Here is a 13,125-nt window from a genome sequence, read left to right on the forward strand (position 1 = left end):
TGATACCTTCCTTCTTTGTTAGTGACTGTGATCCACAAAAATATAGCACAAAATCAAGCTTAATTAGATACAGGATTTAATATGCCTTCCTGTACCAAGCATCTCTCACAACAGGCCTCTCACACAGGATAATGTTACCCTCAGTAATGTCTCAGGGACTTTAGAAAACCAGTCCGTAGTTGATTTGGAAGTTGCCATAATTTTTAACTTAATATCTCGCTTTAACTTGGTTTTCTTCAAAGTCTTCCTTGTGCTTTGTCTGACAATTCATTCCTACAGAGACTGTATAATTACTGTATTTGGGGGTACATAACAGTTTCACTCGTATTTTTCTTAAAAATGACATTTGGTACTGTCATGATAAACCTTCTAAGTCTTCATTTTGCCCAAAGATCATTAAAAAGCAAAATAATAGCAAATAACTCCTAATGGATTACATGTCAACAAACAAGGGTTATCAAGGATGGACATTGCTTTGTGTTCTCTGGGTTTAACTGTGTATTTTCCCAAGAGGAAAACTCATAACCAAAAGGGTTCTTCTCTGGCATAATGTTATCAGTTTATCTTTAAAAATCTTGTTTCAATAAGCTTTCAAATATAGTTGACCCTTGAATAACATGGGTTTGAATTGCATGGGTCCACTTATATGTGCAGGACTGTAAATGTATTTTCTATTCCTTATGATTTTCTTAATAACATATTCTTTTCTCTAGCTTACTTATTACAAGAACACCATATATGAAATCTGTGTTAATTAACTGTTTATTTTACTGGTAAAGCTTCCTGTCAACAGTAGGCTATTAGTTAAGTTATTTGGAGTCAGGGGCACTTGGGTGGCTCAGTCGGTTGGGTGTCCAACTTTGACTCAGGTCATGGATCTCACAGTTGGGTTTGAGCCCCGCATAGGGCTCTGTGCTGACAGCTCAGAGCCTGGAGCCTGCTTCAAATTCTGTGTCTCCTCCTCTCTCTGCCCCTCCCATGCTCACGCTCTGTCTCTGTCAGTCTCTCAATAATAAATAAACGTTAAAAAATTAAAAAAAAATTGATTTGGAGTCAAAAGTTACATCTGGCTTTTCAACTGTATGGGGGTTGGAGCCCCTAACTCCTATGTTGTTTAAGGGTCACCTTAGCATCTTTTATGTTTTTGATCAATTTCAGAGATTTTAGGGGGTGCCTGAGTGGCTCAATCGGTTAAGCATCTGACTTTGGCTAAGGTCATGATTTCACAGTTCATAGGTTTGAGCTCCACGTGGGGCTCTGTGCTTACAGCTCAGAGCCTGGAGTCTGCTTCAGCTTCTGTGTCTCCCTCTCTTTCTGCCCCTCCCTTGCTCATGCTCTGTCTTGCTCTCTCTGAAAAATAAATAAAAACATTACTGCCTTTTAATTTCAGAATATTTAAATATTGCCAAGTTGATCTTATTATCTCATGCTTTATGAACACATTTATTTATGCTACTCATTTCAGTTCTGATCCTACATGATGACACAAAAAAATATCATGATAAGAACAAAAATAAATGTTAACTTCAGTAACACAGATAAATGTATTCCACTGACACTATTTTGACCTGAATTAGCTGGGTATTTTTGCTTCTTCTACCAGAGTAATCTTATTTCACCACAGCTTAAATTTAGGTCACTTTGGAAAAATGCATAGGATTAAGATTATCATACTAATTCATGAAAAATGACCAGGATTCAGGGAAAATGATATATAAATGATGAGATTTCAAGTTCTAATAATAGAAGATTTAAAAATTATTCTCATGTTAAAAGCCCCAATTTATGCTATATGAACATGTATGAAATAATAAATGACACACAAATTTCTTTGGATTTCTTCAGAATTTCTCCAAATTTCTTCCTGATTTTATGATTCTTCGTCAAAGACATGAGACAACATGAATAAATTATGAATGAGTTTCTATAAAGTATTATCTATGGATGGGGTGGGAAAAAAATGATCTCTTTCTCCTTTTTCACCTCTCTAATTACAATTTCTGAGTCTTAGAATATAGTATTTCAATATTAGATCTGTTAGCATTTGATAGTCAGTAGCTCTAAGATTCTCTATTCATCTTGGAAGTAGGGATGACTCAGAGGTAGGTTGGAGCCTTGCCTCCTCTCACTGGAAACACCCAGAGGTATATTCCAGTTTCCTTATTGCTAGGAATTGGCCCACGGACTATAGCAAGTTAATTTTTAATCTGTTTTCATGAATACATCACAGTGGATTGAAGCAAAAACTTGTTCCTACATTGAAAATATCAAGCACTGACTACTTGTAGATATTTTGAGTTATGCCATGGTCGTTGGCTTGAAGATGAACTAAGATTATTAACTGTCCTTCTCTTGTCTCTTGGTTGGCATGTATTCTCAGGTCCAGTTTGAATCAAAGGTGACAGGCCTGGTCTTGGCCCCAACTTTCGGGACAGCTAGAAGTTGGCCTTGCCCAACGAGAAAGAAGACAGTGGTCTGCCTTTCAGCTTTTCCTCATGTTGCTGTTCAGCCTGCAACTTTCACTAACCAGAGATTCTTAAAAGGAGCTATCATCAGTGAAAACAAGGATATGCCCTAGTTAATGATACAAGGTGTTAATTTGTCTCATCTGCCAAAAGACATTTAAATGTTACTCGATCTGTTTTCACTGAAATATTTCGCTGGGCATATTTCAAACTTATTCCGAATGCTTTTTTGCTTATCTAAGCTAATTACCTCAATCCATGTACCTAGCTATCACAATTTTCCAAGATACCACAGTTTTTCTAATTTATAGAATACCCTTTTATAGTCTGGGAATTGAAATCATACTGTTTGGCTCAAGCGATATCACAAATTTATCACGCACATACATTTTCAGATGGGGAGAGTCCACGAGTTTCACTTGGGTGTGACAATTCCCTTAGCGTTTGACTCCTGTAATGTTTTTCCTGGTACTTCACTATTTTGGAAGTGCTGAAGCTTGCATTTTCTCCTGTGAAAGATTTTCCTAAGCTCCCTTCTGGCCTACTTCATTACTTGGCCTCACTTCGCATGTTCTAATTTTTAAACTTGTTATTCTCTGTGGACAGGGTTTTTGACATCCATCTTCTCTTTAACAATCAAAATGTTATACATTCTGGAATTACTCATACCATACTCTGCTCATGTTCCTTACTTTTGCTACAAGAGTTGCATGGGTGGACCAAGGACATCATATAACTATTGCTTTATTTTAGTCTTTTCAAGTAACTGCAAGTCTCGTTTTCCTAATACCTCAATAAAATATTTTTGGATTCCATCTTTTTACCCTCTGTAAAATGTTCTCACGGCCATTATGTTTATTGTGAAACAATCAATGTCAAGGACTAAGCTATAAAGTCATAGCTAAAAGTCACAGCCATAGCTTTTACAATAACTAAAAAAAAAAAAAAAAAAAAAAAAAAAAAAGATGAAACCGATTCCTCCTGCCCAGAATTATTTGAATAAATTCTGCAACATTCTGCTTTACATGGTCTCTACAATTACAAAAATATGTTTACGGTGTTAATGTTAAATTATTTCTTTTTTCTTCAGGAATTTATTGTTTGCTTATTTACCTGGCAAAAGCTTGGCCAAAGGGGAGGTGGAAATTTGGAGCATCGTGGCAAATGCTATTATATCTGTATGTATAAAATGTGAAACACAGCCTCTTATTTTCTAAACACGTTTAAAAGCCTATCAAATACCTGGCAAGCCACTCCAGGATCCCCACTCATTATTGAACTGCTCTAATAAAATCTCATCTTTCAACCATAAAGAAGGCTCAGAAGGTTCTCAGTAGCCTCTACAATTAGCCTTTTGCTAATTCTTCAGTGAGCGCCAAGGATTTAAAGCACAAAACCTGGAGCCTTTTTCATGTGTTTCAATGGATGCCTTCGGTGCTATACAAAGATACACAGCTTTCAGGAAACAACACTCAGCTGGCAGTGAGGAATCATCAATGATTAATTTAGAAAGCCCATCCCTAGCATGTGGAAGTAGCTTCAGGATAATGGCAATAAGTGGTGTGTATCCAGGGGATGGGGTTGCTTTGCAGACCTAAGGTTCAGAAGGTGGTAAAAGAAGGTGAGTAAGGAGGGCTTGGGGGATCCCCTTACTGTACGTTTTTAGGAGGGCCTGGCATGCTACATACTCTGATCTTTTGCTGCATAGATAGTTTTGATCTAAACTGTGTACTCAGGGTAAATAAGATATGATTTGTTATTTCACGGCTTTCCTTCATAATCCTTTCCTTTAATTCTCCTTTCCAGGTGCCCAGATGATCATATTCCCATTCCCACTGGTCAAATACCTGTGGAATTAGAAGATGGATGGCGTGGTGATTGAATCTGGAGTCAGGCTGCTTAGTAACAGAATCCTGGCCTCCTCACACGGTAGGAGGCCTTGAATGGCCCTGCAAGTTCTAGGAGGGAGGTGTCTTAGGGCGAGCACCTGGCCTTTTCCCCATCTTGGCTGTCAGTCATCATCCCGCCTCGCTACACTCACCTTATTTCTGGATCCTGATTTGAGAAGCCTGGCTCTTGTAGACACCTCAGAGTGACTTCCTAAGGTCGCAGCCACTTATCTGGTGATTTTGTAGTTGGCTGATATGAAAGAACAGAAATGCATGTATTTCAAACACATTTATTGAAGATCCACTGGATGCGGGGCGATGAGAATTCCGCGGAAAACAGACGGACAAAAATCCTGCTCCCCAGAGAGTTCACATTCTGGTGGAATTAAAAGTTGCCTCGCAACATCTGAGCTGTGCTCATTATCAGCTCTGCCTGAGGACTGCTTGAAGTTCACTGTTCAGGCAAAGGAAACACAGCTTTCCCAAGGGCCATTGTAAGCTGGCCTCAGCTCTCTGCGGACAAAATTTGAAAGAATATAAATTGCAGAGCCGCGAACGAGGCGGGGGTGGGGGTCACTGAGGTGGCGTCTATTAGCGTCAATACGGCGGAGTCAGGGGACCCTGCCAGAGCCTGAAAACTTCAAGCCAAACAAACTCAGGGATCACAACCCCCCACCCTTCTCCTCTTGCCCTCCGACTAGCCGCGGCCCCTGCCGCGGGAAAGCCGTCCCAGGGGTAGGCCGGAGGAGACAGGGGGCTTGGAGAAAGTGGACTCCGATTCGTTCCCCCTTCTCCCCCTCCGGATCATGGGCTTTGCCCTGGAGCGCTTCGCCGAAGCGGTGGACCCGGATTTCGAGTGCAAGCTGTGCGGCCAGGTGCTGGAGGAGCCCCTGTGCACGCCGTGCGGACACGTCTTCTGCGCCAGCTGCCTGCTGCCCTGGGTGGCGCGGCGGCGCCGGTGCCCGCTGCAGTGCCAGCCCCTGGCGCCGGGCAAGCTGTGCCGGGTGCTGCCTCTGCGCAGCCTCATCCAGAAGCTGCGCATCCAGTGCGACTACCGCGCCCGCGGCTGCGGCCGCTCGGTCCCGCTGCGCGAGCTGGCGGCGCACGTGGAGCGCTGCGACTTCGGCCCTGCCCGCCGCCGCCGGCGTGGCTGCGCCTCGGGGCCCGGCGGCCGCGGCGGCGGGGACGTGCCCGCGCGGGGGGGCTGCGCCACGGCGCCTGGGCCCGGCCGGGGCGGGGGCGCGCGCGGGGGGCCGCCGGGCGTCCGCGGCGGCAGCGGGCGGGGGCCCCGGCCGCGAGTCCTCGCCTGGAGGCGGCGCGAGAAGGCGCTGCTGGCGCAGCTCTGGGCGCTGCAGGGCGAGGTGCAGCTCTCGGCCCGCAGGTACCAGGAGAAGTTCGCCCAGTACATGGCTCACGTCCGCAACTTCGCCAGAGACCTGGGCGGCGGCCACGGCCCGGTAAGCGCAGAGGGGTCGGGCACCTGGGGCACGGTTGGGGTGGAAAGAGGACCGCTTCTTTCTGGTACTTGGGTATTCCTTTAGAAGGTGACATCCGTCCTTACCATGCAGTGGGAAGCATCCACCAGCCCTGACCTTACTCCACTGTCAGCACCTTTCGGATGGGTTTGTGTTGCATTTGAGAAGGATTTCTCCCTTCCACTTCTATTAGGAGTGGAACGAGTTAAACAGATTTCAATTCCAACTTTTCGACGGAGGAGGAATTAGGAAAACTCATTTTGCCACCCGAACCCTCGCTCCCTATCTTTCACTTTCCTGCCCTATCCTCTCTGCTATTTGGGGGGCGGGGGGGGGGCACCTCTGGCTTGTTCCTAAAACCAATCAGAAAAGGAAAGCCAGGAAATGAGGACTTCTCCGACCCTGCCTCCCCTCTCCCGCTGCCCCAGCATCCCTGTGGCCTTGTCAGTCGCACACCTTTAGCTCTGAATGACTTAGTTTCCCTGCCAAACTGCTCGCATCGCCTCTACTCAGTGCAGGGACTATCAGGGATGTCTCCAGGGATGTCCCTGGAGAAACCAGGAAAACCTCTAGTTGGGAGAGGGAGCAATGGGATTTTTTAGACCTGCAGAGTTTTCATTAGCCGGACCTTCCCTAAAGAATCCTTCCCTTCCTAAGTATTTCATCATTGGTGGAGTGTGTGTGTGTGTGTGTGTGTGTGTGTGTGTGTGGCTTGGGGGACCAAATCTGAGAGCAGCCACATCCATGTGCGGTCATACTAGCCCTGTGAGCCCGTGGGCAGCGGCTGTTTCCCTTCTTTGTCGAAGCTGCTGGCCCCGAACCGTGCTGGTGGACTGCCCGCTTTCAGACTGAATAAACAAGCCTGTTTGCAGCACCCCGTGTGAAGAGGCTTGTTTATAAAGCTGTTACTTCTCTTCTGGAGGACTTCTGCACAGTGTTTGACATTGTTGGTCGCTGCCATGGTGAGCAGGGATTTAGCAGGACTTGCACTCCATTCAAGGAGCTGTTTCCATTCTTCACTGTCCCAGGGAGGAGCAATACGGGATGACTCCCATTTGGGACCGCGTTGCACTGCCTCCAACCCAGGCATGGAGTGGAGAAGCTTCTGCCCTTGAACCTAGAAAAGATAACTGAAGTGTGAGCGGCTAAAATGTTGCTGCTCTGACAAAGGGAGGCACACTGCTTCTGAAGAGACTGGATGCCATCCCTGATTCTTTCTATATCCTATTTATATCTAGGTAAATTTATAGAGTGGGAAGATCCAGAGAGAGGCCCAAGAATGGGCTGTGTTACCAGGCCATGTTTCAAGGTCGTAGGGAAGCAATGGCCGATGGAACAACAGCTAGAATCATATGACAGAAAAGTCCAAGCAACAAGTCGAGCTGTGATTCTGAGAAGTGAGGAAAAACTGCCCATGATTTGCAGACTATCAGAAGGCTTCTCTAGGAGCCTCAGAGATGTTTTCGCACTGCCAGTAGGGGCTGCTGTGTGCACTCCCTGGGAACCGCTCCTGGGACTAGGTGGTGATGGTGCTTATGGAATTTTACCATTCGGAAGTAATTACCAAATATGTAATTTTGCAGGACAGTTAATAATACCCATAGCTATGAATAAACCTTACCTAATCTGGCACTATCTCACCTTGTATTTAAATTGGTCTCTATTAATGAACAGGTTGTAGATATAATTCCTATTCGTTTTACTATTATTTGGCTGCCGGGAAAAGAAATACATACTGTTTTACCTAATACAAATTCTCTCTTTTTAAAGTTCTGCAGGAGTTATGCAAAACCAAGTAAGAGTGCTATTTAAAATTAGGATTACTGTAATTAGATCCTGCATTACAATAACAATCCAAATATCACTATTGAAAGAATTTTATCAATAGCTCACTACTACTTAAATCTCTCAAGACTTTCCAACGTGAGATTTTTACATTAAATAATTCTGAGGTTCTTTATTATATACTCTAACAAAATGAGGATACTTGTAGGGTCACCAGAAATCTGTTTTAAATTACAATGAAGTCAGAATTAGATGCTGCATTCGGATAAAAGATAGATTGATGTGTGAAAAGACAAAGTCTTCAGACATTTTTGAAAATAGCTACTTTTCTCACAAGCACGTTTCTTTTAAATACATAGTTTCAAAGTACATTTAGGAAGAAATGTCCCAAATTCAACCATCCTTAATTTTAAGATTTTCTTCTTCTCAAATGTTCACTTATTTACATTTTTTTCAAAAGGCTTGTTGTAGCATTTATTTATTTATTTATTTACCTAGTTATTCTATCCCTTTTCTTCTAGGATGGAGAACATAAACCACTCACCATTGTGTTAGAAAGAGAAAATGACACGTTGGGGTTCAATATTATAGGAGGTCGACCAAATCAGGTAACCTACCTTGTTAATGCATAAATCACTCTTTGATTATAAAATAATAGAAGACAGCTTTCACTTGTGGATTTTGAATGAGGAAAACAAGTGATTTAATCTTTAAAACCATTGTGATCAAATATTAGATTCCTTAATGCAAATATTCCAGTACATAATTACATTTTTTGAGAGTACAAAACAAACCAAAAAACCCAACAGCTAACAAACTTGTCCCTCTTTGCTACTTTTAATAAAACCACAGTAGGTTTCTCATTTTATTTACATTGTATAGCCCCATTGGTAAACTTCTTAAACCTATTTCATAATAATGTGTATAGGCAATTTATATTTGAAAATACCAGGCAACTGGGTAGCCTGATTATACCTTCTATTTATTAAGTCAATTTGCTCAATTTTCACATGCTAACACAGACCAGGCAGTTTATTATGCATGTTGAATGAATAAACAGTTAAAATAAGTTGAAATAAGGGATCATTGTTTTCATAGGTATATAAGCAATACCATGCTAAAGAAAGATGGTTGATTCGAGATATTTTTGGCTCCCCAAATTCAAATCCTTTATTTAATTGAATGAATAATATTTTCTACATTGATGCCAATTGTTTTCAAAGTACATGACTTACAAACTTAAACCAGAAACTGTAGTTGCAGAGTTCTTTTATATCTTCCAAATACATTAACTCAATTTTCACTGTAACTAGAAAAAGGTGGTGAAGTTTAAAAAGATGCATGTTCTTTAATTTTCTTAATAAAATGCCATGAAATTTTTGCATCTTGCATTACAGATGTTGTCTAAGGAAACTATCTTTTAGTTGTTGGCCATATGCTATGTTTAGGTCAGGATGGCAATGACATTTTTTTTCTTAATGTTTGGTATTTCAAAAACCTAGTAACAAATGACTGCTGTGCTTCTGTTTCTAGAACAGTCCCCATTTATTATGAAAAGAAGTCTTTCATCATAGCATTTTTGTTTTCTTTGCCCCTAAGGAATATTTTTATAAAATGCAAGTTAGGTGTTTGACATTTAAATGACATTGGCCTTTTTTTAAGAGGCTCTTCAAATTCATGTTAAGGAAGGCTAAATAAGGAGAAATAATTTTATTTAACCTGCCATGAAGTAAATTGACATTTAAAATGATTATTACAGTATGTCAGGCATCTTACCTAGATAAGTTCTGCAATATAATTGTTTTTCCGTGACTGGCTAAAATGTCCTGTTTGTATTACACTGGTTATATGGTTTTAATTTAACTAATCATTAGGCTCATTGCACCTGGAAATGTGTAACGATTAGCCTTGAATGGGTTCTCTTGCAGTTAGAGTTGATCTTTTGGGATTTTACACTTGAGCAAGCTCCTAGTCTGCACTGTGAATAGATACAGTACGAGCTGTATTTCCAAATCTGCCATATCATGAGGCTAAATTATATTTTCAAAGCTGTGACCACATCTCAAACAGTTATACAGTGAGACTGGATATGCTTTTTGTTTTCCTGTAGCCCTTTTTAATTGCTATATCTGTCTAGAAGTAAGATGTTTTATAAATAATACTTAGGAGCCAGTCAGTATCACCTTGTACATACCCTTTCCTCATGGCTTTTTATGTATACCCAAAAACATGAAGTAAATGGATAATCTTGTCAGAGATGCTGGACTCATTCATTAAAGCTGCCATCTTGATTAATGACTATTTGGTATTAAGTAAGTTAAAATTCAGTGCCAAATCCCCAGCTAAGGGAGAGAGTTGAATGTTTAGTGAGGATTGGCAATGTTACATTTACTAAATTGACTTTATCCAACTTAAGATTGTATTGGTATCTTTCTCACTGCTAACAGTTATATTTTTTATAGAATAATAAGGAAGAAACATCAAAGGAAGGAATTTACGTTTCAAAAATTTTGGAAAATGGACCTGCCGACAGAGCAGATGGCCTGGAGATTCATGACAAAATCATTGAGGTAAGACAATAATAAAATACCAATAAGAGACATGGAACAAATATTTAGACTTTTTAAATTTCCAGACTTACTGTTTTACCTTGATGTGGTACTTATTAGAGTATATATCTATCTAGAGTTTATATCTAATCTATATCAATTGTTAGATATTGAGATAAAAGAATAAATCACCTGAAGTTGCCAAATGTGTTAATGCATGTCTCTGCTTTAATAACTTGCTGTCCCTGTGAACTGTGAAGAAAGTTGTGTGATTATTAAGAGATTAATTTTGTATGACCTTTCAAAAAATGATAAATCTCTACTCAAGAACATTTTTGATGAGGAAATATTACTGTCTTTGAGCTTGTGATTAGTATGTTACAGGGAGAGTTTGGAATTGTTTATACAATACCTTTTACCATTTCTTAGTTTCACATAATTATCTTGTTCATGTATTTTTCAATGGGGAAATTTTTTTTTCCTGTTGCAAAAACCTGGTGGGAACTCTTTATTTTCTCAAATGTGTGTTGTAGCACTATTGTAATATTTGGGGTTGAGAAAGTAAATTATAGAAGTTAGTAAAATTTGGGCTGGGATAGTGGAATTTTAGGTCCTTGCCATTTACCACCAAAGTGCTTTTGAAGTTTTAACTGATTGAGATAGTAGTATTTGGTATTACTGAAAATGGTTAGATTACCTTTTATCAGTGGAATTATTTCCAAGGTATTAGTAAAGGCATAAATAGAAATTTGGAAGGTTTATTTGACTCCACTACTTTGGAATATTCTGTTTATTCTAGGTTATATCATCACTAGTGCTGTCTTTCTGAATGTCTATATAAACTCTCTGGATGGAGTTGGTTCTTTTTCTCTATTAAACTTTGGATAAACTTTTAGATATTCACTCATCCTTGGTGCATTAAAAAGATTGAATTTTGAGTAATTTGACTTTGGATAAGAGTAAAGAATGAAGAAGATCCAATAATTTTTCTGTGTCAGGAAAGAACTCACAACATCTAGAAATGAGCTGGCTAGGTATTTTGGGGAAGAGAAAGGCGATGTCTTTGGCTGAAAAGCTGGGTTTTATCTGAAGAGGTCTTTTGTATTAAAATTCTCGTCTTCCAGTTTTGTAGCCAAGATAGTACAGACCTGCTTTCACTGATGGCTGTCCAGTTTGTCTTGAAAATTTGCCTAGTGGAAATATTTACTGCAATTTGTAAAAAAATGCTGCAATTTGTAACGTTAGAAACTTTTTATTTCTACTCAGGTTTGTGCAATATGATTTAAAGGGCAACATAATTTAAACAACAAAAAAATTGCCCTTGTTACTTTCTGCCTTATCTATAAAGCATTTTGATTTTTCCAATTAGATGGAAATGAATGCCTGTTTGACACTCTTAGAAGGGCTAATGGAGCTGAATACATATATTCAATTAGCACACATACTCACATATATACACAACAGAAACGTAATGGGGATTTAAAAAACATTTTTTTCCAGCTAGATAACAATGTTAGGTGTGCTTCATTAATGCTGCATTAAAAAGGAGGAGAAGAGTTTCTTTTTTAAATTGTGATATAGCACTTCTGTTAAAAATACATTTTTTTAAACATGAAGAGGTAATTTTATAAAAACTGTGGTTGATAAATCAAGCGCATGTAGATATCTATCTAATACTGCTAATGTATCTCAAAATAACCTTATTCAAATCATATAAAGAGCAAAGAGATCAACCATGTTAGTCTAAATTATAATATATAACTAGCTGCAGTATTATTATTATTTCACCTTGATGAGCTTAAAATTTGTCTCAATGACAGAAATTTATCAGTGCCTCTTTTATGCCAGGGTACATTGTAATAGTCCTATTTTTGTTATAGTTCTATAATTGATTCATATGAACACATTGACAGTTAAAAAATGAGTTGGATGATATACATATATTTGGAATGTTGTCTATTAAATAGTGTGAAATATTTTAAAAGGAATACTATTAGAAATATATCTCATATTTAGTTTTTTAGTGATGCCATTGGCTTTTAAAGTGAATAGATATTTGTGACTTTATTTTGTGTGTGTGTGTATACACACACACACACACAAGCAGCACGCTTGATCTTTTACATATATATGTGTAAAAGATCTTATAACAATTAAATTTAGACACATTTGATTCCTGTCAATTATTTTAGCTCATCTTCCATTATGGTATCAGTCAAGTTTACACATTTTATAGTAACAGGAAACTAATATGAAATATAGGATTAATTTAAAGAGTACAGAGACAGAAAACATTTTAAAATCGAGTAATTTATTTTCCATTTTTTGTGCTCAGTGATTTATTTATTGAACTAATTTGATGCAATGGTTTTTTTCAGTTTTTGAATTTGAAATGGTTATGCTGGTTGATACCTGGTGCAACAAATAAATTTGTTAGCAGTAGAATACACAGTAGTTCAGATATTATGAAACTACTCATATGAGCTAACTTCCACAATCACATGACTAAATGTTTTGAATTTAGTGATGTGACTGAAATAAATAGAAACCGTTAGACTTTTTTTTTTTTTTTTTTACTTATAGTCATGATATACTAAAAATGTTTTGTCTAGCTAATTGGTTAAAGCACACATTACAATAGGTTTATGTACTCTTACAAAATAACAAGAATTTTCTTAAAATCGTTTATTTGGAGGAAAAAGTAGATATGTTAAAGGTCTGGTTCTATTGATGCATAAAGAGATTTTAGAAATTCTAATAAAAATATTAGGTATAACAATTTACCAAAGTTTATCAAAAGCCAACAAATCTAAAAGTATTATTTTTAAATATTCTCCATTCCACTGAAGCTGATCAAATTCAAGGAACATAAAAGGAAAAAAAAATAGTCATAAAGTAAATCCATGTCATAGTTTTCACATAGTGCAAGGAAAATTCTTTTCGAGTCAGTCTCCTTGAACAA

The 13,125-nt window shown here is 38.9% G+C and overlaps 1 protein-coding gene across 1 annotated transcript in view; it reads left to right on the forward strand.

Moving 5' to 3' along the window:
* The first annotated feature begins 5,070 nt into the window (after window positions 1–5,070).
* Window positions 5,071–13,125, forward strand: part of PDZRN4 (PDZ domain containing ring finger 4) — a 367,612-nt gene continuing 359,557 nt past the window's right edge. Inside the window, exons 1-3 of the mRNA XM_045466897.1 lie at window positions 5,071–5,811; window positions 8,136–8,222; window positions 10,077–10,184. Coding sequence (XP_045322853.1) covers window positions 5,161–5,811; window positions 8,136–8,222; window positions 10,077–10,184 — 846 coding nt within the window. The 5' untranslated portion in view covers window positions 5,071–5,160. The remainder of the gene's footprint in view (window positions 5,812–8,135; window positions 8,223–10,076; window positions 10,185–13,125) is intronic.

Source organism: Leopardus geoffroyi, chromosome B4 (genome assembly GCF_018350155.1).
Source record: "Leopardus geoffroyi isolate Oge1 chromosome B4, O.geoffroyi_Oge1_pat1.0, whole genome shotgun sequence".
Lineage (NCBI taxonomy): Eukaryota > Metazoa > Chordata > Mammalia > Carnivora > Felidae > Leopardus > Leopardus geoffroyi.